Source organism: Leopardus geoffroyi, chromosome B1, assembly GCF_018350155.1.
Source record: "Leopardus geoffroyi isolate Oge1 chromosome B1, O.geoffroyi_Oge1_pat1.0, whole genome shotgun sequence".
Taxonomy (NCBI): Eukaryota; Metazoa; Chordata; class Mammalia; order Carnivora; family Felidae; genus Leopardus; species Leopardus geoffroyi.
In genome coordinates this window covers 199,176,679-199,200,348 of record NC_059327.1, presented here as the reverse complement: position 1 = coordinate 199,200,348, position 23,670 = coordinate 199,176,679, and the positions used below count along the sequence as shown (strand labels likewise).

At 49.6% G+C, this 23,670-nt stretch overlaps 2 protein-coding genes and 1 long non-coding RNA gene across 8 annotated transcripts in view; 1 reads left to right on the top strand and 2 right to left on the bottom strand.

Annotated features, from left to right (window-relative positions):
* ZBTB49 (zinc finger and BTB domain containing 49) overlaps positions 1-3,998 on the bottom strand; it is a 28,259-nt gene extending 24,261 nt beyond the window's left edge. For both annotated transcript variants that reach the window (XM_045474557.1, XM_045474558.1), the window contains exon 1: positions 3,883-3,998. The gene's annotated coding sequence lies outside the window, so the exon portion shown is untranslated. The remainder of the gene's footprint in view (positions 1-3,882) is intronic.
* Positions 3,999-4,027: 29 nt separating this feature from the next.
* LYAR (Ly1 antibody reactive) overlaps positions 4,028-23,670 on the top strand; it is a 21,483-nt gene continuing 1,840 nt past the window's right edge. Inside the window, exons 1-7 of one of the 5 annotated variants that reach the window (XM_045474559.1) lie at positions 4,028-4,191; positions 10,532-10,701; positions 12,023-12,137; positions 16,445-16,552; positions 16,671-16,754; positions 20,134-20,551; positions 20,876-20,962. In XM_045474559.1, coding sequence (XP_045330515.1) covers positions 10,580-10,701; positions 12,023-12,137; positions 16,445-16,552; positions 16,671-16,754; positions 20,134-20,551; positions 20,876-20,962 — 934 coding nt within the window. In that variant the 5' untranslated portion in view covers positions 4,028-4,191; positions 10,532-10,579. Of the gene's footprint in view, positions 4,242-6,885; positions 7,044-10,527; positions 10,702-12,022; positions 12,138-16,444; positions 16,553-16,670; positions 16,755-20,133; positions 20,552-20,875; positions 20,963-23,670 lie in introns of those variants that run through there. The other 4 variants (XM_045474560.1, XM_045474562.1, XM_045474563.1 and 1 more) reach the window with 4 other exon arrangements.
* LOC123596185 overlaps positions 22,709-23,670 on the bottom strand; it is a 15,483-nt gene continuing 14,521 nt past the window's right edge. Inside the window, exon 3 of the long non-coding RNA XR_006711586.1 lies at positions 22,709-22,723. This is a non-coding gene — a long non-coding RNA (uncharacterized LOC123596185). The remainder of the gene's footprint in view (positions 22,724-23,670) is intronic.

Genomic DNA, 23,670 nt, shown 5'->3' with positions numbered 1-23,670 from the left:
AAAAGGACATTAAAAATACAACACAAAACCTTCCTCTGTAGGCTTTAACGCTAAAATGCAGCAAATGTTCTCGATGTCTTTTAGACATGAGCAAGTGTGCTCTAAATGTCTTTAGACATTTCCCAGCTATATAGAAGTGATGTACAGTTAGAAACTGTTACACAATTTACACGGACTATGAAAATCGTAACTATTCTGTACTACTCAGTATAGTTCTCTAATGGCTTCATGACAGCAATTCTGTACCTCCCCAACACGATTAGAGAGAGCTCTGGAAAAAGAATTTACATCTCATATTCCTCATGAGTCTTAGGGGTGACAAGTGTAAACAACGACAGATCATGTACCTAAGACAGTAATAATAAAGACCCATGCTTACAAAATGCTTCTAACGTGCCATGCACTGTTCTAAGCCCTTTACACGTGTTTTTTCAGTCCCTATGCTCATCTCATACCCAGTTCATCGCATTTAATTCTCACGATAATCGTAAGTACCCCCCTTAGTTTATAGATGAGGATGATGAGGCACAGGGACCATTAAAGAGGGCTACAACTCTGACATTCCTCCAAGGGGAGGGGGGATCTAGGTCTCTCCCTGCCTTGAATCTGAGCAGCCTGTCTTAACCAACAACAGGCAAAAGTGAGGGTGCAAAGCCCTGCTCATTTCTGGGTCTGACAGCTGCCACTGTCTGTCTTCTGGAACAGTGACTCTGGAAGCCTGGGTTGGCTGTAAGGCGCCCAACTGGAGAACATGTGGAACCGGAGAAGGACTCAGCTGAGCCCAGCCTTCCAGCCACCAGACAGCAAAGCCACACCTGACTCTCCAGACCAGCCCCAGCCTCCAGGCGAGCATCACATGGAACTGAAGAATTGCCCAGTGGAGCTCTGCTTGAATTCCTGGCCCACAAAACCGTGAGAGAAAATAAGTTTTTAAGTCCCTAAGTTTGGGGGCAGTTTGTTGCAACGCAAGAGACAACCTGACCGGGTACAGAGAAGACGACACAGCTAGTGAGTAACTGATAATAAGGGGCGGAGTTCGGATTTAAACCCAGGGAATGACCCCAAAGCCCACGTGCTTAACCCCTACTCTGAGTTCCACTCGGCAGGTGAAAGGCCTTCCTTGGATCCAGTCAGTTGAGGGCCTAGGTGAGCACAGCATACGCGAGGATGGGCAAAAGCAACACACGGTGTCGTGCTGGGGCTCAAGGGGCACAGACCGATCTCCGTGTTTGCAGCTGCTCGCTCTGTGACCAGGAACAAAGACCAGAGGACACAGACCACATCTGCCTTATTCATCAGCGTATCTCTGGTACCTAGAAGGGAGCCCTGAACACAGGGGTGCTCAATACATAGCGTCTCCACGGCTGGAGACTCTGAGCCTCAGTTTTCCGTATGTAAAAATGGAGAGGTCCCCCACTGGTTAAAGAATTCCTAAGGTATTTCCTGTTTTAAATGCCACAAATCTGTACCGAAATGTGATGGTGGGAAGATGGACGAACTGGACTCAAAGGGAAATTTGGGAAAACTTGGGAAAATATGGGAAAAGAGAACACACACACACACACACACACACACACACGAAACAGCTTACATGTGAAGAGGTGCTTGTAAAGGGCGTAAGAGCCAGAACGGAATTCTACCCTGCAGAGAGGGATCCTAGAGCAGGGGCCCCTTCTGTTCCCTGGGACACTTTTCCAACTGGTCAGATACCCAGAATTTGCAGAAGTTTCTGTCCTGGGGCCACCAATGGATACTTCTCCAAAGGTCCACAGTTCACACACCTCAGCACCCACCTTGCCTTAGAGTGGTCCGACCTTTGTCTTTGGTCATCACAGTTTTCAAATGGCTTATTCCTAATGCCCCCTCCCCCCAATCCCATGACAGAAGCAATGGCTTCAAGCAAGCAAGCCTGGTTGTCTTAGCTCTCTAGTGACTGACTCTAAGACACTATATAGGCCGACGCAGTTAAACTGACATTGTGTGCCTGACGTGTGCAAGGCGTTGTAAGGATGAAACGCCTGGACAAGATCTGTCCCCTGCCCTCCACAGGCTGTGTCTCAGTTTTCGCCTCATTCATTTAACTTTATGGAGTGTCACTGTATGCTCCCCACTGAGGGTATGATGGTGAACAACTCACATATGCGGCCACCAGAGCCTTCACGAATGAGGACCTCAAATCCCTCCATCTGACCTCAGTCTGCACTTTCCAACAGACTAAGTTCTTCTTTCCAGCTCGTTTCTTAACTCGGGCAAAGCATCCCCTGCTGGGAACTGAAACTGCCCCCTCAAGCCACAAGGCGTACCCTGAGCCAGGAAGACGCCGTGTGACTGACCCTAAGACGACGATCGATCTGACCTTCACTGCCCACCTGCACGCTTCCGCCAACCTCTGTTCCACATTTTCCTTATATAAACCTGGAAGCCCTTCCGGCACTTTGGAGACGGTCTTTGAGCCCTAGTCCACTGTCCTGCCCGTGGTGGCCTCCCTGAAATATACTCCTTTCTTGCGTCACTGCCACTCATTTCTCTGCCTTTGGATTTCATCAGTGGTCTGTCTGGGGGGTCCCGAGTCAGGTGCCCTTGGACCCCGGTGCCCCAGATAGAGAATAAACAGGAACTACACGGTCCAGGAGACGCTGAAAGAGGGAAGTGCAGATTAATTTGAAGGAGGAGCATCAGGGAGAACTTCCTTGAGGAAGAGACATGTGTGCTGAAACCGGAAAATTCGATTTACCAAGAAAGACGAAAGAGGGCTCCCCCTGGGCTTCCAGGGGGGACCAAGTGAAAACACAAATGCAGAAGAGCACAAACACCAATGAGACACATGTGTGCCCTGCACACAAAAACACCTCAACCGCCCTGCTTTGAGACCTCAAGGCCATTCTGTCACTTCTGTTGGAAAATGTTTTCTTCCTTGTCCTTCCGGTGAATGCCTTCTGTTAAGGGCTGAATGGTGTTCCCCCCAAAACCCAAACGTTGAAACCCTAAGCCCTAGTACCTCATAATATTTGCGGCTTTGAGATCGGGTCTTTAAAGAGGTAATTACGTGAAGCCATTCGAGTGGGCCCTAATGCAATCGGACTGCTGTCCCCATTAGGGGAGAAAATTTGGACACCAGGAGAGACCTCAGGGATGCTCCCGCACAGAAGAAAGGCCACGTGAAAACACGGCAAAAACGTGGGTGTCTGCGGGCCAGGTGGTGCAGCCTCAGAAGAAACCATCCCGATACCTTGGTCTTGGACTTCCAGCCTGTGGTGCTGGCTACGAGGGCTTAGCAAACGGATGCACTCTCCATTCCAGCCCAACCGCGCTCACCTCCGGAGAGAAACCCTCCTTATCACCCCTCCCGCCTCCCCGCCGGGTGACTGGAGCTCATATGACCGTGTCCACACCCGGTACACCCCGTTCACCCCGTAGCCACTCGGTTAAGCGGCAAGCACTTAATGACCGCCCCCGTCTGCCAGCCCCCGCTGAGGGCCCAAGAGGAACGGCTGAACCATTAAGCAAGCGGCGGGCACCGTGCTGAGCGCGGCGCGTTCACCGACTCCCGGGCCGGACCGGGGACGGAGTCTCCGCGCCCGTTTCACACGCGCGCAGCCCGCGTGGAAACGAGGCCGCGCTTGGCTAGGAGCTCCGCGGCGCTCAGCCCTGCCCGCGACTACAGGGCGACAGACGGGGACAAGGAGCGCGCCACGGGGCCGAAGCGGCGGCACGCGGGGCGCAGGCCCCGCGCCTCTGGGATCGGGCGAACTCCCGCGCGACCCTCGCTCAGCCCGGGAGCGGAGGCGGCGGCGGCGGCTCCGGGCCGGGGCCGCTCCCACCGCACCGCGCTGGGGCCCCACGCCCTCCCGAGGCCTGCCTCCCGGCCCGGCGGCCACCTACCCGAGTCCTGCCCCGCCTGCTCCTCTTCACCGGCCGCCGCCACCGCCGCCCTCAGCGCCGCTCGCCGGGCCCCGCCGGCCGCGGAACCATCCCGACAACGCCCCCTTGGCCGGCCGGATCCGCCTCCGGCTTCCGGGGACGTCACTTCCGCCGGGAGCGTGGTCGCTGCGCGCAGGCGCGCGGGGCGGCCCGAAGCGGGTTCTGCCCCTGGAAGCCCTGGAGGGAGGCGGCTGCGGCGCCGGGCCGGCAGCTGCGTTTCCACGTGCTCTCCGCGGCCGGTTGAAACCGTTGGCGGGCTCGGGCTGAGAGGTGAGGGGCGGAGGCCCAGAGGTCCGGCCCAGGAGGCTGGGGCTCAGACGGTGAGCAGGGGAGGGGGCGGCGTGGCTGATGCCCGCGTTTCCACCATGAGAGCCCCTCCTTGGGCTTACCCTCGGAAGGAGGAGGCAGTCCATTCAGATCTCGTTCGTACTCTGGGGTCGGGGATGGGGTCCTGGACTTAGGAAGACCGATTCTTCTCGGTTCTAAAACAGAAAGGTCCTCTGCCCCTGGGCAAACCAAGACGTTGGGCCACACGGGACTGGGCTTCTGCGTTGTTGCAGGTCGGGGACGGGGCTGTTATCTTCCCTGAGCCCTCTGGGGAGCTCTGTCCCTAAGGAGGAGGCCTTAGGGCATAGCGGTTGAGAGCACCGTCTTGGGGTCGCTGTAACTGCCTGGGAGTCCGGGTTTGCCGCTAACTAGATGTGTGACCTTCTGCAAGTTACCTAATCGTTTGGTGCCTCCGTTTCTTGGTCTGTCAAAAGGGAGTATTAGAGAACCAAACTTAGTACTGTCGCAAGGATCACATGAGCACAAACCTATTAACCACCTATGACAGGGCTTGGCACATGGTAGGTGACCAGTTAATGCCAGGATTTTCTGCAGCATCTACCTCTGGGGAGACAGGGGAATGAGGTGGGGTGTACTTGCAAGGCTGACTTTCCTGCAGAGGGCTCACTTGGGACTTGTACCGGCACCCCCCAGTCCCCCAGTGCCTAGCATGGTGCCTGACACGTGGTAGGCTTCCCTAGATGTTACCACAGCAGTGGAGGGGTGCTGGCGATGTGTGTGGGGAGGTAAGAGACATGGTTCCACTTCTCCCAGCCTCAGTTTGCTCATCTGTTAAGTGGAGATAGGTGTACTTGCCTTCTAGAGTGAATCATGGAAACGCTCATCAGCCCACGTTCAGGGGTCTAGGCAAGATGGTAGACAGTGTGTGCTCCCCTAGCCTTCCTTTGCATCATACCCTTGGTTTTTTGGAATTCTTCTAGAAGGGGCTCCCGGCCCCTTGTTCCACAGATTGGAGGACTTGAAGTTCAGAGGGGACAGTGACTTGTTTGAAGTCACAGGGCTCACGGGGAACTGTGCTGTGGTTGCCCCCAGGTGGGCTGTGCCCAGTGGTGATGGGGTTTAGGTCTGTGAGAGAATGCTTTAAGAATAGTGAATGTAGTTTTTGTAAAAATAAACAATATAAAAATGTAGAGGGAGGAAGGTTTAAAAAAGGACTCCAAATCCCAATTCCAGAACTAAATGTGAGGTCGTTGTATCAGGGAACAGGGTGGTAGACTAGGCACCCATGGGACGGGGAGCCAGAGGAGATAAGCGAACTTACGAAGATAGATGGGTGGGTTGAGGGTCATGTTTAAAGATATGTGGGCTTAGGAGGGGACTGGGTGTAATAGCATCGATGGGCAAATCAGTAGGTCACAGCAAATACCCAAATTACCATTGGGTAAGGACGAATCTTTCCTATCTTATTTTTCACACAATGCTCCAAGATAGATATTAGACCCATTTTATAGATGAACAGAATCTAGGAAGTTAGGAAACCTTGAGGTCACTTTTCAGTGAGTTCATTTTTCTGAACGAGCTCAGGCTCCAGTTCATCTCTCTGGCCCTGACTCTACCGAACATTCAACAGAACGTGGCCACCATCCTGATAAGGGAGCTGAGGTGCCCCAAGTCCCTCACAAGTCCACGTGCCTTATTGTTGCTGCCTGCTACCCCTCCACTCCACATCCGTTTCCAGCACCTGACATCCTCAGCTGTGACCCCGGTGGTAACCTTGCCCAGTGTGTGAGGATCTGGGAGTCCTTATGGTGCAGAATGGAAGGTCATTTGTGGAGCCTTTGATTTTTTTCTTTCTTTTTGGATGAGGGTCTCAAGGTCCCATGTGCCCAGTAACGGCCAAGCAAATGGCCAAAGACGCTGACAAGTCCGACAGGCCGGGCAGAAGCTTTGGGCTTGTCTCAGGCTACCTCTGCCGCTTCCCGTGTCTCTGGCCTGATCCCTTAGCCTCTCTGAGCCTCAGTTTTCGGTCACAGATGTTGGGGTGGTGGTATGATCAGACCTGTTCTGGAGGTGTTGGGTACAGTTGTGGCTGTAAATGTGAAATGATCGTATTCTGTAATTTGTCATCTTTCTCTTGGGTTCTGGCATGTGCTGAGAGCTCAGTAAATTGACCAGAGAGAGGAACAGACAGCCAGAAGCACACCCAGGGCCCGGCCCCCTTGGGGAAGGCACCCAGGTATATGCGCATGCTGACACATACTTGGCATTGACCACAGGTCTGCTGAAATGAATTACAGTGACTTACCCGGGGTGAGAACCCGAGCACGCTCACAACCAGTCCGCGAACACTGCCTTCTCTTCGTGTGTCCACATTTCTAGAAGGAAGAGCACCGAGAATCTCTGTACTGGGACCTGGCCTTGGGCACAGCGCGCAGGAGAGCCAGACAGGGAAAAAGGGACTCTTATTTAGGTCCGGCCCCCATGAAGCAAGCCATCTCTTCACACTTGGGGCTAAACATTGAAATACATAATAACCGAGCCCTGCAGATAAGGTGTCCTAAACGTCTTAATGCAGCTTGTCCGGCTTTCCAAATTTCCAAAGTATAAATGTTACAAATTTACCAAAAACGCCATTTGAAAGTTGACTTAAACTTCTTTCACATTTATTTAGTTTTGTGAAGTTTGAAAGTAATTTTTTGTCTTCTGCGGTGATTGCTGTCTTCAGTTAGAGGGCCGGAATTTTCAGAAGGCGTCTTTTTGTAAGTTCGTGGCACTTAACTGCTGCTGAGATTGTTAAGCGCAGGCAGACTTGGGACACCCTGGCTGCCATGCAGGTAGGATGGTTTGGAAATTGCTGTTCTTTGCAGCCCCCCCCCCACCCCCCACCCCGTACGGACCCACCCAAGTGTTTACGGCACGCAGGAAAGGTGTTCAGATGTGAAGCATCGTCAAGGTGATCCTTGGCTAGCTCTGGGGTGTCCTCAGGGCTCTACATAAGGGAGGGGTAAGCTCCTTAACAAACCTTATCTCATTAACAATCCGGTGGCCGCACGGGCCCCATTGCAGATCCAGTGTAAAAATGCAGCGATGGTTCTAGAAATCCTGAGGCGCTGAGAGACTGGGTTCTATTCTGCTCTTTTTTAAAAAAATAACAAATTTTAAAATGTGGACCTTTGCCACCAAAGACCAAATGAAAACGGTTGACGGGGTAATTTTCCAACGGACACGTGAGCAAATTCTAATCCTCTCCTGAATTGATGTTTACACTGTGTGTGGCTAATCCCCAGAGGGATGACACGTTTTGCACAGATATTCCTGGCGTCTTTTTGGTCAACATCACTGGCTTCTTTCAGTGGATACCTTTTGTTTCCAGCTGTCCTTCCCAGGCCTTTAATTCCTGACCTTCAGACTGAGTCTCCCAGTTGGATCTCAAAGCTGGCCGAAACCTTCTCTCGTCCCCTCTTCCCCCCGGATCGAGAAACAGAACAGACCTCTTCACTCAGTCAGAAAGGTCTAGGCCACAGGTTTAGTTTGAGGTGGTATTTTTCATAGTTGGATCTCATAATGAAAGTATTTTTAAAATTTTCGGCAGATAATTTGGTTTAACACTGCTGCTTGTTCGTTGTGGATACAATGGCCGCCCGTTTCTTGGTGACTAACTAAGGATTCACTCTTGTTCTTACACAAAGGTGCCCCCGCAGACTGTTGAGTAATCTGTTGGTTCTGGTTCTAGCCTTTGTTCTCCCTTGGGAGGCAGGGCGGCCCATCACTTGCCCGGCATTGTTTCAGCAGAGCCATCTGCTGTGTGCAGAATGCCGGGCTTGGAGGGAGCTGGCTCGTGGTTCACGTGACGTCAGCTCCCCAGGACTGGTGACTGGTTGACGGATGAGAAGATGGTCATGGTCGCCGCCCATCCCAGAACCACCACCACGTTTCCTCTGGACTCAGTGCTAGGCTGTGGCTGACCACGTGCCCTCCCTTGCCAAGCTACACTGATGGCAAGCTGAGGAGGGGGACGCGGAGTGGGGACCTGTGTGTGTATGTAGCGTATCAGGCAAGGCTGATGTCCGACGGTGCCCACGGGGCAAGAGGCTTCCACGAGAGACGGCTGGGCCTTCGTAAACCCCGGGTGCAGCCAGGATGTACATTTCCATTCAAGGCCGGATGGAATGGAATTACCCTGCACCTTCCTTATGTGTGACCTCTCTGGCAGTGACCCAGAACATGGGAGTGGAGGGGAGAGAGTGATTATGTGCATGGGAATTCTCTGGGAATGCAAACCGCTCATCTGTGCTTAAGGATTTCTGTATGAGTCAAAGCACACTGGTTTACTTGACCCTTACCTTCGCCTTTATAAGGAGGAGGAAGGTGCTGGGTCAAATAGTTGTCAGTATTTTTGCCGTGCAACTTACTTGTAACCTAAAATGACCAACACTCTAAAACTCTAGTGGTTAAAAAAGTATGTAGCCGTGGAAAGTTACTGTGACTCCTATAACACTTTCAGATGAATTTGTGTTTTGTCAAGCACAATAGCCTCTCCATGAAATCTATAAATGGTAGTTATGTATTTGCACAGACATACTAAATCTTGGGGCAGTGCTTGGGACACATGGGTGTGTGAATGCCCTCTGTTAATTCAGTGCCTAGCAGCTGGGACCCCTTGACATATAAGAAGGTTCTATAAGAACATATTCCATAAGAAGGTTCCCCTTCTTCTTCTCCTCCCCCTCCCCCTCCTCCTCCTCCCCCTCCTCCTTCTCCTCCTCCCCCTCTTCCTCCTCCTTCTCCTCCTCCCCCTCCTCCTTCCCCTCCTCCTCGCCCTCCTCCCCCTCCTCCTCCCCTCCTCCTCCCTCTCCTCCTTCTCCTCCTCCTCCTCCTCTTCTTCCCCCTCCCCCTCCCCCTCCTCCTCCTTCTCCTCCTCCCCCTCCTCCTTCCCCTCCTCCTCGCCCTCCTCCCCCTCCTCCTCCCCTCCTCCTCCCTCTCCTCCTTCTCCTCCTCTTCTTCCCCCTCCCCCTCCCCCTCCTCCTTTTTCTCCTCCTCCTTCTTCTCCTCCTCCTTCTCCTCCTCCTCCTCCCCCTCCTCCCCCTCCTCCTCCTCCTCCTTTTTCTCCTCCTCTTCTTCCTCCTCCTCCTCCTCCTCCCCCTCCTCCCCCTCCTCCTCCCCCTCCCCCTCCTCCTCCTCCTTCCCCTCCCCCTCCTCCTCCCCCTCCCCCTCCTCCTCCTCCTTTTTCTCCTCCTCTTCTTCCTCCTCCTCCTCCTCCTCCTCCTCCTCCTCCTCCTCCTCCTCCTTCTCCTCCTCCTCCTTCTCCTCCTCCTCCTCCTCCTCCTCTCCTCCTCCTTCTCCTTCTTCTCCTCCTCCTTCTCCTCTTTCTCCTTCTTCTTCTTTTTAATCTTTACTTCTTTATTTTTGAGGGAGACAGCACAAATGAGAGGGGGGGCAGAGAGAGAGAAGGAAACACAGAATCCGAAGGAGGCTCCAGGCTCTGAGCTGTCATTGCAGGGCTCAAACCCATGAACTGTGACATCATGACAGGAGTCAAAGTCGGATGCTTAACCAACTGAGGCACCCAGGCGCCCCTGTGGTTCCACTTGTTTATTGATCCAACAAGAAGTCACGTGAAAGAGGCCCCTCCCTCCCCTACTCCCTGTCCACTAAGACTGAGGGGCACATCCTCATATTTTAACATCTGGATACATAGTAATGCTTATATGAATGTTTCCTGTGCTCTCAGAAATTTTTAGACCCCTTCTCCATTTTCTAAACCTTCCTGAATTCCCCCCTATGTTTTTGTTGTGTTTGGTGATCTGGAATAATTTCCAGTTCACGCCTAACAGCACAGGGATGGAGGGCAAGCCAGCTTAACATTATTAGGAATGGTAAGACATTTTAAGATGTTTTGCTTAATGCCCCCAAAACTCTTCCTCCCTGGAGCCAGCCTTCCAAATTTAAATCCTCATCCGTTACTGTGTGACCTTAGGCAAGTTACTTCATCTCTCTGTGTTTCCATACCCGGTGTAAACTGTACACAATAATAGGCCTTCCCTCCCGGGGTTGCTATGAGGAGTAAATAAATTACTATGTGTACAGCTCTCAGAACTGGCCTGGCACACAGTGAGGTAACTGGGCTTAACAGATCACTGTTAATTACGACTTGACTTAGAGTTGTATGTGGGTTGCTCATCAACTTAGATTCTGTTCTTTGTAGCTGTTTTCACATGAAACTATGGTTGAAAAGTGAGCGGTAGGATTGTTTATTGGGAATAAATGCTTCAGATTACAATGATAATTATTTTTCCTTTCTTTTCATGTTCTCTTCGGGCAGGGTTCTAAACCTAACTTGGATCGAGAATACTTAACCATTTAGCTAAAAATGGTATTTTTTACATGCAATGCATGCGGCGAATCTGTGAAGAAAGTGCAAGTGGAAAAGCACGTGGCCATTTGCCGAAACTGTGAGTGCCTGTCTTGTATTGACTGCGGTAAAGATTTCTGGTAAGTTCTACCTAATTCACGTAGATGGTAGTAAAGACCCAGACCAGTCTGGGAAGCCCTGGGCCCCATGAGGCCTTAAAAAAAAAAAAAAATGGAGGCACATTTGAGCAAAGAAATTAAGAAAACAATTAAAAGTGCTCTGCAGCCTATTTGCTCTCCAAGGACAATCTGAAGAGAAGACAGAGGGAGGGGTGAGGGTGTGGGGAGCATGTGGTCCGTCGGTGGCACTCAGCGTTACCAGACCCTGAGAGGTGACCACCCAGAGTAAGGCTACAGGGGCTTGGGGGGCTGGCCACATCGAAGGGCTGGATTAATGAACCAGAAACTGGTGGGGGGCAGGGAGGAGAGACGGGGTCCCCCGCACAAGCTCACAGGTGATGGTAGGAGTGAGCCCCTGGCCCCCGGGTGTGTCTGGTACTTCTGCTGAGGGCTCTCTGGACAGGGGAGGACTTCAGGCGTGGGGACAGGCCAGATTTTTCACTTGCTTCTCTCCTCTTTGGGGTGGGTCATGGGTCATTGTTTGCAGGTGGCTCCCCTCAGTCCTCGGTTGTCTCCCCTCCGCTTCCCAGGGTTTAGGTGCAAAGGTGGCTTTTGGTGCCTCTGCCTCAGTGTCCTGTGTGGTATTTGGATTGATATTTACTAACAGTCCATCTTAATTTCATTCTCGAGCAGTGATTTTTTTCAAAAATATATTTTTTTTGAAAACTGCTAAAGTCTTTGTTCATACCTAATCCTAGGGGGAAGCCTGACCTATAACACAGGGGAAAATCGGTTTTTCCTCATTGAGAGACTTTGCCCCCAGACTGGTCCCAAACATTTCCCCGAGGGTCCCGTGGGGCTTCCAAGTGATTGTAAGAGACAGAATCAAGTTTCTTTGTGTTCTGAGACTTGGCAGTCTAGAACTTTTTAGCGACAAGATAGCACCATCTTACTTTAGCTTTTAACTTCTTGTACAACTAATTACTGATTGCCTACTGTATAACCAGGAAATCATACAGACTTTGTTATTTAAAATAAAGCCACCCTATTGCAGAGAATTATTTTCATTTCTTGTATTCTGCATATATTCACTTATGAGGAAAAAAAAAAGTACTGCCTATCAATTTGGTTTAAGACGTTTGTATCTAAAACCGGGTGGAAGGTTTGGCTGTGGGCTCTACGTGGAACAGTTGGAAGACAGACAGTGTGCCTGCCCTGCCTGCCCTGCCCGGAGGTTATAAACAGTAAAACCACGTGGAGGGCAGAGGGTAGGAACAGCATGTGAGCAGGAGCCTCCGCTTGGAGAGTCAGTCTGACTGTGGAACTTTGTATCGCTTTGAAGGGGTGACGACTACAAAAACCACGTGAGGTGCATCAGTGAAGAACAGAAGTATGGTGGCAAAGGTTACGAAGGTAAAACCCACAAAGGCGATATTAAGCAGCAGGCATGGATCCAGGTAAGGTCTTTCTAGTTCATCAGGTAGCTGCTTCTGACCTCTTCCACTTTCTTTGGAAGCCTGAGAATAAATGCACCCTATGTGCAGACAAGATGCACAAACATCGCGTCTTAGGACAGACGGAGGCGGAGCTACTGGGCCTTGACAAAGAGTTCTTTATTTCTCTGTGAATACGGCTGCAGTGCGTTTGGTCTTTAATGCGTACATTCCGCAGATTTCTTGCAAAAATGTTTTAGAATTCTCACTTTCCCTTGGCTACGAAACGGAACAGAAGCTTTCTCATCTTCATCTGCTTCCAGTGATCGTGCGGCTTTTTATCACTCAAACCGTGTTTTGCTCCGTCACATCTGCCAGTCGTCAGAATTGGGCAAAACAAAGTTGTTTTCATGAAGAAAAGGAATTTTCTACTTGAAGAAAACGGAAACATGCACAGTAAAAATGGCAAGAGCAGCAAAGTCCCTAATTCACCGAGAGGTATAGCTTCCAGGATGTTACTCCCCATTCACAGGATAGTTAGGAGAAAGGATTCAGAACGGAAGGTAGAAGAAGAGACAAATGCCATCTTTGTGGAAATTCTCTACCCTCCTGGAAACTGGATACGTAGTAGTTGACTCCTTTCGGTGATAGTTTAAACGTGAATTTTCTGGTGTTCACTAGCTTACCGAGTTAGCAGACTCCTGGGAGGGGAAGTCTTCCCGTTCACAAAGGACTAATGACTGAGTCAGCCCAGTGCAGACACAGAAGCTGGTAAAACGGCTTATTTTAACTAAGATAGATCGGCTGGTGACCGTCAGCCTCCCTTTGGGGTTCATACTGTATCTTAATCCTCCCCAGAAAGAGGTGACATTCTAGGTCCTGAGCTTGAGGTACCTGGGTGTAGGAGTTCCGTCAGGCTTGCATGACACCCTCTAAAGCAGGGCCAGCAAACGCCATACAGCCCGATGCAGCCACGCCCATTTGTTTCCATGTGGTCTGTTGGTGCTGGGAGCTGCGGGGGCATCGTTGAGTAGGTAGGGCAGAAACTGGACGGTCTGCAAAGCCTAAAATCTTTATTACCTGGCTCTTTTCAGAGAAGGTTTGCTGACCCCTGCTGTACACTGTCAGGCTTCTGTGGCCGCACCACCGTATTATGGGTCGAGTTCTCCTTCAGGTGCTGTCCGGGTCCACTGGTCCGCTAGCCGTCTGATTCCTCCCGGAACCCCTAGTTGACAGTGTAAACAGATGGGGAGGACTAAATATGGTGTGCTGGCTGTTCTCCCATAGGGAAAAATCCTCATAGGGATTTTCCTTACATCCCTAAAGCCTTCAGTTTTAAAGACAAATTTTGGAATCCTGTCAGTGTTCCAAAACTGAGCATCCTTCTGGATGTCTCTGTGTTTTACACACAGGGAGTGGATAGACGGGTCAGGGAAAAGATCGCCCACTTGTGTGGGTCACGGCGTTTGCCTCTAAACTTTGTCACCAGCGCCCTGTTCTGACCCACATGCCACTCGGGTGGGTGCCCAGCCAGCTTCACTTCTTCCTTGTTCACGTTTGCGTCATGGTCTTCATTTGTTTTCTGCCTGGGTGCCGAGAGAAGCTTTGTCCTGTCCTCGTCTCAGTATCCTGTATCCATTTCTTCAGGTCTGTGTATATATAGCTTTAATTCTTTCTAATGCAGGGACACCGTCCTGCGCTCTGTGTTTCATTCTCTTGGCTCATCGAGGACCGTTTTTCTTGTGTACAGTCACTTCCTTACCTTTAATAATTATCTTTTTCCTCTGCCTTCAATGATATTGCCATAAGCATCTTCTCAAGGTCGCTAATTTAGGTCTCATCCCTGTTCTGTTCCTGCTACTTCAGACCTTATTTATTAGATCTTCGTGTCGTGGTCCTCAAGTAATTTCCTGGTCTGGATAATATCCATTTTCGTCGGATTCTTTTGATCACTTGTGTATATTTTTTTCCAAGATTTTAGAAAATTGTGGTAAGTGGCAAGTTAAGCACGACATAGTTTATCATTTTAACCATTTTTAAGTACACAGTTGAGGACATTCACACTGTTGTGCAACCGTCACCGCCATCCATCGCCAGAACTTGTTCACCTTCCCAGACTGAAACTCCATCCCCGTTAAACACGGACTCCTCATGTGCCCTCCGCCCCCAGCCCCTGGAACCTGCCATTCCGCTTTCTGCCTCTATGAATTTGACTGCTCTAGGGACTTCATATACGCAAAATCATGTAGTGTTTTTCCTTTTGTGACTGGCTTATTTCGCTGAGCACAATGTCCTCCAGGTTCGTCAGTGTTGTGGCAGGTGTCAGAACGTCCTCCCCACTTAAGGTCGAGCAACACGCCGTTGTGTGGACGGACCACGTTGTGTTTATACGTCCATGTATTGGTGGACACTTGGGTAGCTTCAGCCTTTGGCTATTGTGAATAATGCTGCTGTGAACACAGATGTACACATATCTGTTGCAGTCCCTGCTCTCAGTTCTCTTGGGCCGTGCACCCAGAAGGGGAATTGCTGGGTTTTTTAATTTTTTGAGGAACCGCTCTCCTGTTTTGCATATGGCTGCACCATTTTACGCTCCCGCTAGCAGCACACAAGGTTCCGGTTCCTTCTCATACTCCCTAACACTTTGCGGTTTTTTTGATAATAGGCGTCCAAGGGGGTATGACAGGGTGGTTTTGATTTGCATTTCCCGAGTGATAATGATGATAAGTATCTTTTCATGTGTTATTGGCCATGTGTACATCTTCTTTGGAGAAATGTCTATTCCCAGCCCTTTGCCCATTTTTTAATCTTTTTTTTTTTTTTTTTTAATGTCTATTTGTTTTTGAGAGAGAGAGGGAGCGTGAGCGGGGCAGGGGCAGAGAGCAAGGGAGACAGGATCTGAAGTGGGCTCTGTGCTGACAGCAGAGAGCTCACCACAGGGCTCGAACTCATGAACCGCAGATTATGACCTGAGCTGAAGTTGGATGCTTAACTGACAGAGTCACCCAGCACCCCAAGGTTGTCTGTTTCTCACTGTTGAGATGTAGGAGTTCTTTAAATATTCAGGATATTAATGCCTTATCAGATAAACGATTTGCAAATATTTTCTCCTGTTCTATGAATTGCCTCTTCACTGTTGACAGTGTCTTTGATGTACAAAATTTTTTAAATTTTTATATAGTCCTGCTTTTTTGCTGTTGCTGTTTGTGCTTTTGGTGTCATGTGCAAGAACAAGAACTCATTGCTAAATCCACCGTCATGACACCTTCCCCCTCTGTTTTCTTGTAAGGATTTTATGCTTTTAGATCTTAAGGTTGGGTCTTTGATCCATTTTGAGTTAATATTTATGTGTAGTGTTAGGTAAGAGTTCAACTTCATTCTCTTCCATGTGGATATCCGTTTGCCCCAGCACCATTTGTTGAAAAGACTGTTCTTACCCCATGGAATGGTCTTGCCACCCTTTTTGAAAACCATTTGCCCATATAGGCGAGGTCTGTTTCTGGGCTCGCCACTGCATGGGCTGACATGCCCATCTTTATGACAGTGCCATGCTTTTTTTTGATTACTCTAGCTTTGAAATCAGAAAGAATGAGACCCCCAACTTTGTTCTTTTTCATGATTGTTGTAGCTATTTGGTGTCCCCTCAGATTCTATGTGAATTTTAGGATGGAGTTTTCTATTTATACAAACGAACAAACAAACCCAAATGTCAACTGGATCTTCATAGGGATTGCATTTAAATCTGTAGCAGTCACTTTGGTTAGTATTACCCTCTTAATATTAAGTCTTCCAATCTACAGACATGGGATGTCTTTCTGTTTATTTGTGTCTTCTTTCATTTCTTTCAATGTTTTATAGTTTTCAGTGTACAAGTCTTTCAGCCCCTTAATGATTAAGTTTTTTAAGGATTTTATTGTTTTTGATGCTATTGTAAATGGAATTGTTTTCTCCGTTTCCTTCTCAGCTTGTTGGCATATGACATCTAGACCTGAATTTTCAAGTGTGGATTTTGAATCCTATGGTGGCTGAATTTGTTGGTCCTCATGGGATCTTTAGTGGAATCTTCAGTGTGTTCTACATGTCAGATGAAATCATCTGTGAACAGAGATGGTTTTCCTTCTTCCTTTCTAACTTGGATGCCTTTATTTCTTTTTCTTGCCTAATTGCTCTGGCTAGCACTTCCGGCACTATGGTGAACGCGTAAGCATAGACATGAATACAAAATCTGGCCTTGAACTGCAAAACCTCTAGCCATCGAAGGACACTTAACCTGGCTTTCGTGAAACTCTTGTGCCAGTTGTTTATTACTTGTTTTATCTTCCTTTTTATAGAAAATCAATGAATTAATAAAAAGACCCAACGTGAGCCCCAAAGTGAGGGAACTTTTAGAGCAAATTAGTGGTTTTGACAACGTTCCCAGGAAAAAGGCGAAATTTCAGGTATGGATGGGATATGCCTTCCCTGGATGGAGGGGACTCGTGGCCTCCCCTGACTGAGCCTGCGGACACCTGTCAGAACGGGACAAGTCAGGTTTTTTTGTGTGTCTGTTCCTTACAGAACTGGATGAAGAACAGTTTAAAAGTTCATAATGAGTCCATTCTGGAGCAGGTGTGGAGTATCTTTTCTGAAGCTTCTGGCAACGTAAGTCAGATCTAATTTCAGATTTGTAGTGTTGCAAAAATGATTGGTAATAATGAAATGGGAATGTCTTATTTTTGGAGGTCAAGACAGCCTTCTTTTTCAGAGAGCCTCTTTGTGCCTTCATTTATGGGAAAGAATAAACTGAATGCACTGCAGAGAAGATTTCCTTATTGTGCAGAGAAAGGTATTTAATCCCAATGTTTGATAATGGTACCGGCTAACGTGAAATGGCTTGCTTAGAAATCAGGCAGTGGGACGTACTGGAAGGAGGAACTTGGGGCGTCTGACAGACCTGGTTTGAATCCCTGCTGTGCTGTTGGCCAAACGTTTGATCTTGGGCACTTTATTTAACCTCTCTGAGCCTCCCGTTTCCCAGTCTTAAAAGAAAAGAAGACTTAAAGAAGTCCAATTCATGCACCGATTTGGGACTTAGTGACTGATCTCGTGCTGGGCCCTGAACAAACACCGTAAAATAGCTCAGGCAGTGACACAGCCAGGAAGAAAAATAAACCGTGAGGACATAGGGAGTGACTAGAGGTTCCTTTAGGCGAGGGGTTCACAGAAGGCCCCATACGTGCATTAAAGCAGCCCAGGCTCTGGAAGCATCCCTCCCCGTGCCCGGGCTTAGTGGGCATCTGATGCGCGTCTGTCTCCTTCCTTCTGTGGAGTGGGAATCCCTCTGGCATAATCATCCGCCGCCTGTCAGGTTCCATCTGAGGGACCCCTCGGTGTGGAGCACATGCAGAGTCTTGGTCTGATACAGTGTGGCCTTATAGGTGACGTCGTTAATTAAAAACATTTCCCCATTAATTCACCTGCACCTTGCTCCTGTTTGGAGCCTATACCCCATCTGTAGACTGAAATCAGTAGCAGTTTTCAAAAACAACAATGGGGTTTTCCCTTTTTGTTTTGTTTTCTTCCCAAGTAGGCTGCACACCCATCGTGGGGCTTGAACCCACGACCCCGAGACCAAGAGTGGTGTGCTCCACCAACTGAGCCAGCCAGATGCCCCCGACAGTGGGGTTTTCTGACCATCTTTTATTCTACTCACCGTGCCAGGAGTTGACTGACTTATAGAGAGAACAGTTTGGGCAGCAAATTGGAATAAATGGTGAAACTATCCTGTTGTGGCTCTTCCAGAACAGACAGATTGGGCCTTTGGAATCTCATAACCAGTCATGTATGTGCCACCTTTGCTCAGGGGCCCCGCCGATCTTCTCTGTGGTCTTCTAGTACGTGTGCTGCCGGAGCACGCCCTGTCACCAGTCGTTTGATTAGCGTTTAGGTGGTACTGTTTTTTAAGGATTATTTTAAGGATTATTTCCATTATTTTAAGTAAGAATCAAAGATTTGGGATTATTTCGTTCACTGCAGAGTTTTTTTTTAAAAAGTTGTTTCGGATTTCCCTTTTGAAGCTGTGAACCTATTAAGTCAATGAAGAATCAGTACGCAGCCCGTGGCCAACTGAGCTCTGTAAAACACGGCTTATTTTTGTTTTGCCTCTGCCCTGTGACCTTCACGGCACAACCCAGTGTGAGTGGCGCAGACGGCTCTGTGGCCCCGTCCATACACACCTCTGGTGTTCATCCCTCCCGTTACTATGTGCTGGGCATCCAGCCGGAGGCCCTGGATCCTCTGCTCCTGGGGGGGGGGGGGGGTTTCCTGTGCCCCAGGACAGCGTGCCTGGTCCCCGCGCACACAGCTGTAACGAGGCCAAAGTCCTGCCCTCACAGAGCTGTGTTCCAGCGCGGGACAGATGATGGCATATGCAGGTCCCGGCCCTGATGGCAGGACAGGGCGCGGAAGCCCTAGGAGAAACGGTAGGCGAGAGGAGGGGCTCTGTTAGGAAAGAGGGTCGGTGCAGGTGTCTCTGAGTAGAGCCTGGAACGAAGCAGAATATGGGGAATGAGTTTGTCTACCCATCACCGAGTAGCTGCCAGATGGGGTGCGTGTATCCCTCTCCCTGGGTGTGGAGGGGAGGCCCCAGCTAGAGACTTGGTCTGAACGGGGCAGAAGGCGGGTTGAGGTGTGTGGCTCTCAGTGGTCATAACAGTGCCTTCCCATAAGCTAGGAAGGAAATTGTAGGCTAGGAGTCAGGTGACTTGGGCTGCTTCTTCCTCCTTCCCGACTTTGTTTCTGAGCCCACTGCCTGCCTTTGTGCCATGCGCCTGGCCTGGCTGGTGTCTCTGACCTGCTGGGGAAACGCAGACGCTGTGTTCTCAGCCCGGAGTTGAGCACTGAGTGAGGCGTGACCTTTGTAGAGCGTCTGTACTTGAGCGAAAGCCAGTCCTTGTTTTGGCTCAGTTTGGGGGACAGTAGCTCCCTCCTTGAGACCTACTCTCCCAGATGAAGGAGACTGGAGGTGACTGGTCTGTCCCCTGGCTGGTAACTAACGGAGATGGGTCTTGGGCGCTGACATCCAGTGGTTCCCGCCGCACCCGAAGCAGCCCCATCCAGACGCGTTAGGACTCACCAGAAGCTCAGGACATTGCTGGGGTCATCCTTGAGAAGGGGCTGACATAGAGACCAGCACAGATTCAGGGTCAGGGAGTGCAGCCGGCAGTGGCACTCATTTTGCTGGGGTCGTTGTTCTCAGTCGGATCTGTGCACTGGCTTGAATAAGGTAGAGTGCGGCTTGTGGTTCCCTAGCTTTCTGTGGCTCCCTGTGCCCCATGCTTCCCACTCTGCGGGTCCACACTCCATCCAGGTGTCCCACATCCCTTCCTCAAGGGCAGTTCCTCTGTTCTCAGTGAGTAGATTGTGCTGGTCCAGTGCTCCAGAGTTGACAGAACCTTTCCTGGAAGTGGCTTATTTAAGCATCCTCGGTCTACTCGTCCTTACTCAGCACCGTGAGCTGCTAAGCACATGACATAACTTCCCATTTTATTCGCCCATGAACCATATGACTTTCGTTCTACTGCCTTTCATCTTATCAGTGAGGAAGTTGGTTCGGAGCAGATAAATAACTTGCCCTGAGTCACCCGGCTCGGAATTAACAGAGCTGGTGCTCGAACCCAGGTCTGCAGATGCATAAATCCAGTGGTTTCCGCCACACCAATGTGCTCATCTTCTATCAGAAAGGTGGAGAGTGAGCCAAAATTAAAGGTCTAGCTTAAGTGACATAAGGATTCTTCACTTTCCCAGTGGAAGGAAAATGTCTATTAAATGCAGGGTGGGGTGTGGGCTCGGGGGAAGGTTTTTTTCCCATTTGATATGTTTACTGCTACGTTTTAGCTCTTGGTGGGGGAGGCGGTCACAGTAAAATGGTAAGTAGTAGACATTTTTCTTGGAACAGTTTGCTCAGTAGATACCTGCTAATGACGTGCACGAATGTCTGGAATGAGTATTTATGTGTCTCTCGGTTTTGCTTAATAATAAGGAACCGGTCAGTAAGGGGCAGGACCGACAGCCACTCAAGCAAGGGGCCAACCCGCCCGGCGTAGAACTTTCCACAAAGGTTCCAGCTTCCCACACAAGTGACACCCCAGAAAAGCAAGCAGAGGTGAAGAAGAATAAAAGAGAAAGGAAGGAAGAAAGGCAGAAGAATAGAAAAAAAGAGAAGAAAGAACTAAAATTAGAAGGCCACCAGGAGAATTCAAGGGGTCAGAAGCCTAAGAAGCGCAAAACAGGGCAAGAGCAAGAGGCCGATCAGGAGGCTGGAGGGGAGGCCCCGGGCTCTGCAGGGAAGAAGAGCCAGAGCAAGGGGGGCAAGGCCAAGGGGGCGGTGGACGGAGCCAGAGACGCCAAGGAGGAGCAGACGCAGCCGCCGCCCGGGAAGAGAAAGAAGCACGCGGACGGTACGTGGCTGGCGTTTGCTCTGGGCTCGGGTACAAAGGTCGGGAGGGAAGCAGTGAATTTGCGTCAGACCTCGCGTTTGGAACCAGCAAGGCAAAGAGCGTAAGCTTTGGGATCGGGCCAACCCGGGCTCAGGTGACGGCAGCCGTCCACTCGCCGTGTGCTCACCTGACCCCGAGGTGGAGAAGCCCGCGGTGCTGGGTGCCTGGGGAGCGGGTCCTCCTGGCGGACGCACCGGGCCTGGCCGTGCGTGGCGTTCATTAAATGGCAGCCGCTGTCATAAATGCAAAATCTTGTCCTCGTGTTTACTCTTCCTACTTTCCTAGATGAAGCAGATACCAAGAAGAAAAAGAGGAAGCTCTCAGGACATTCTGAGGGTGGAGAACCAGAAAACCACGGGGCTCCTGCAAAAGGTATCGCCGCCATCCTCTGGAGAGGTCTGCCCTTGAGGGTGTGGGGGGAGGAGGCGACCCGGGGCCTTCCGGCGGATCAGCCCCTCCGGAGGCACGGGGAGGGCTGGACGCAGATCCAGACACGGCGTGGCTCCAGAGGGGAGAAAGGAGGTGTGTGAGCCACGCCGCGGCGTCTGTCTAGCTCTAAGGGGAAGATGGTCTGGACCGGAAACCCATTCTCTTTGGAACTGCAGATAAACCCAGCACGGCTTTCTGAGACCTTGGTCCCTTTCCCTGCTTCCCTCCCCCCGCCCCTCATTACTGTCCGGGAAGTACCCGCCACGCTTACCTGCCCCGCCCCCCACCTCCTCTTGTTCCCGGGGTCTCTGTCTCCCTGTCTCCCAGTGTGTCCCTGTCAGAATCCAATTCCTGGCCCTTAAAGGTCCCCTCAAACGCCGCCTCCTCCACAGAGCTGCCCCCACTTCCTCCGGCCTGAAGCATTCCCTGGGGCCCTGCTGATGCACAACAGACTCGAGGACTCACCCGGGAGGGGAGGCTTTACTGATGGGGGTTCAGTAACTGCCTGAGCTGGGTTACACCTCTTTGCCTGGACCCCCCCCCCCCCCACTCCCAAATTGGGCTGCATGAGGCCTTTTTTTTTTTTAGTTTAATTTGTTTGTTTTGAGAGGATAGTAGATTTACATGCAGTTGTAAGGAATTATAATAGAGACCTATGGATTCACGCGCCCTTTTCCCAGCTTCCTGCTAGGGCCACAGCGGGCACAACTATCCTGTCTCCACAGGGTGCTGACACTGACCCAGTCAGGAGACTGAGGTTTCCATCACCACAGGGAGCCCTCTGTGGGCCCTTTTATAGCCATGCCCTTACCCGCCACCCCGCCTGCCCCCAACAATCACTAATCCGTTCACCGTTTCTGTACTTCTGTAGTTTCAGAACGTTACCTAAATGGCATCATCTAGTATGTGAATTCTTGAGATTACCACTTTTCCCTCAGCATTATTCTCTGGAGATGCATCCAGGTGGCTGCATGTGTTGGTAATCCAGTCCCTCTGCTGTTTAGTAGCCCGTGGCGTGGACGTACCCCTGTTCGTCTGACCACTCCTCTCTTGAAGGCCCAGCCTCCACTTGCTATAAATAAGCTGCTGTCAGCATTTACGTACAGGTTTTCATGTGAACGCACATCACTTTTGTGGAAGAAATGTCCAGGAGTGCAGTCGCCGTGTGGTGTGGTGACTGCGTGTTTGGTTTTTAAAGAAACCGCCAACTTTTTCTAGAGTGGCCGTACCATTTTACAATCGCCCCGGCGGTGTGTGCCTCACAGGGTTTTCCCACATGTCGGCCAGGGTCTGGTGGTGGTACTTTGTTGTTGTTGTTGTTTTTGTTAGCTATCCTGATAGGCGTGTGGTAATAGCTCGGGTGATTTTAATTTGTTTATCCCTAATGATGTTGAGTATCTTTTCATGTATTATTCGCCATCTGTATATCTCTTGATATTGAAACGTCTGTTCACGTCTTTTGCTTATTTTCGAATTGGATTTTCTTTTTTACTGTTAACTTTTGAGAGTTCTTTATGTATTCTATTCTAAATACTAATCTTTTGTGGGATGTGGGGTTTGCAAGGTTTTTTTTTCCCCTTCAGCCTATAGCTTTTTTATCCTCTTGACAATCTTTTATAGAACACATTTTTTTCATTTTGATTTAGTTTAATTTGTCCATTTTCCCTTTAATAGGTCATGCTTTTGGTGCCAAATCTGGGAACTCTTTGCTTAACCCTAGATCCCCAAGAGTTTTTTTCCTGTGTTTTTTTTCTAAATGTTTTACAATTTAACATTTTGCTCTTGATCTTAAACCCGTGATCCATTTTGAGTTGATTTTTATGTAACGAATGAGACTTAGTACAAGGTTCATTTTTTTGCCCATCAGTATGCTATTATTCCGGCACCGTTTGCTGAGAAGGCCCTCACTGAATCACTTTTGTACCTTCGTCAGAAATCAGTTGTGCATATTTGTGTAGTTCTGGGTTCTTGATTCTGTTTCGTTTGCCTGTATGTGTGCCCCCTACCGACACAGTCTCGATCGCTTTAACTCTATCTGAAGTCTTGAAACTGGGCAGGCTTTATTCTTTGTCAGAATTAAGTTTTAGAATAATCTTGTTGAGATCTACAAAAACTCTTCCTGTGATTATATAGAATATGTATGATTTTGTAGATTTCCTTGGGATTTTCTGCAGAGGTAATCACGTCATCTTCAAACAGGGGCAGTTTTATTTCTTCCTCTCGGATCCATAGCACTGCTCTTTCTTTGCCTTGTCTTCTTGCATTGGCAAGAATTTCCATCACAGTGTTGAGTAAAAGTGGTGAGAGCAGACAGCCTTGCTCTGTGCCTGATCGAAAGAAACATTACATCTTTCACTTTAAGTCACGTTAACTGTAGGTTTTTGCTGGATGCTCTTTATATCTAAGTTGAAGGAGTTCCCCTGTATCCCTATTTTTCTAAGAGTTTTTATCATGAATGTGTTGAGTTTTGTCACACACGTTTTCTACATTGATTGATGTTACTGTTTTTTTCATTAGCAATTAATGTGAATTGCACTGATTGATTTTTAAATATCGAACCAGCCTTTCATCCCCAGAATAAACCCACTTTCTTGTCGTGTATAATTTTCTTATGTGTTACCTAACTGCTAGATTCTACTTACTAATATTTT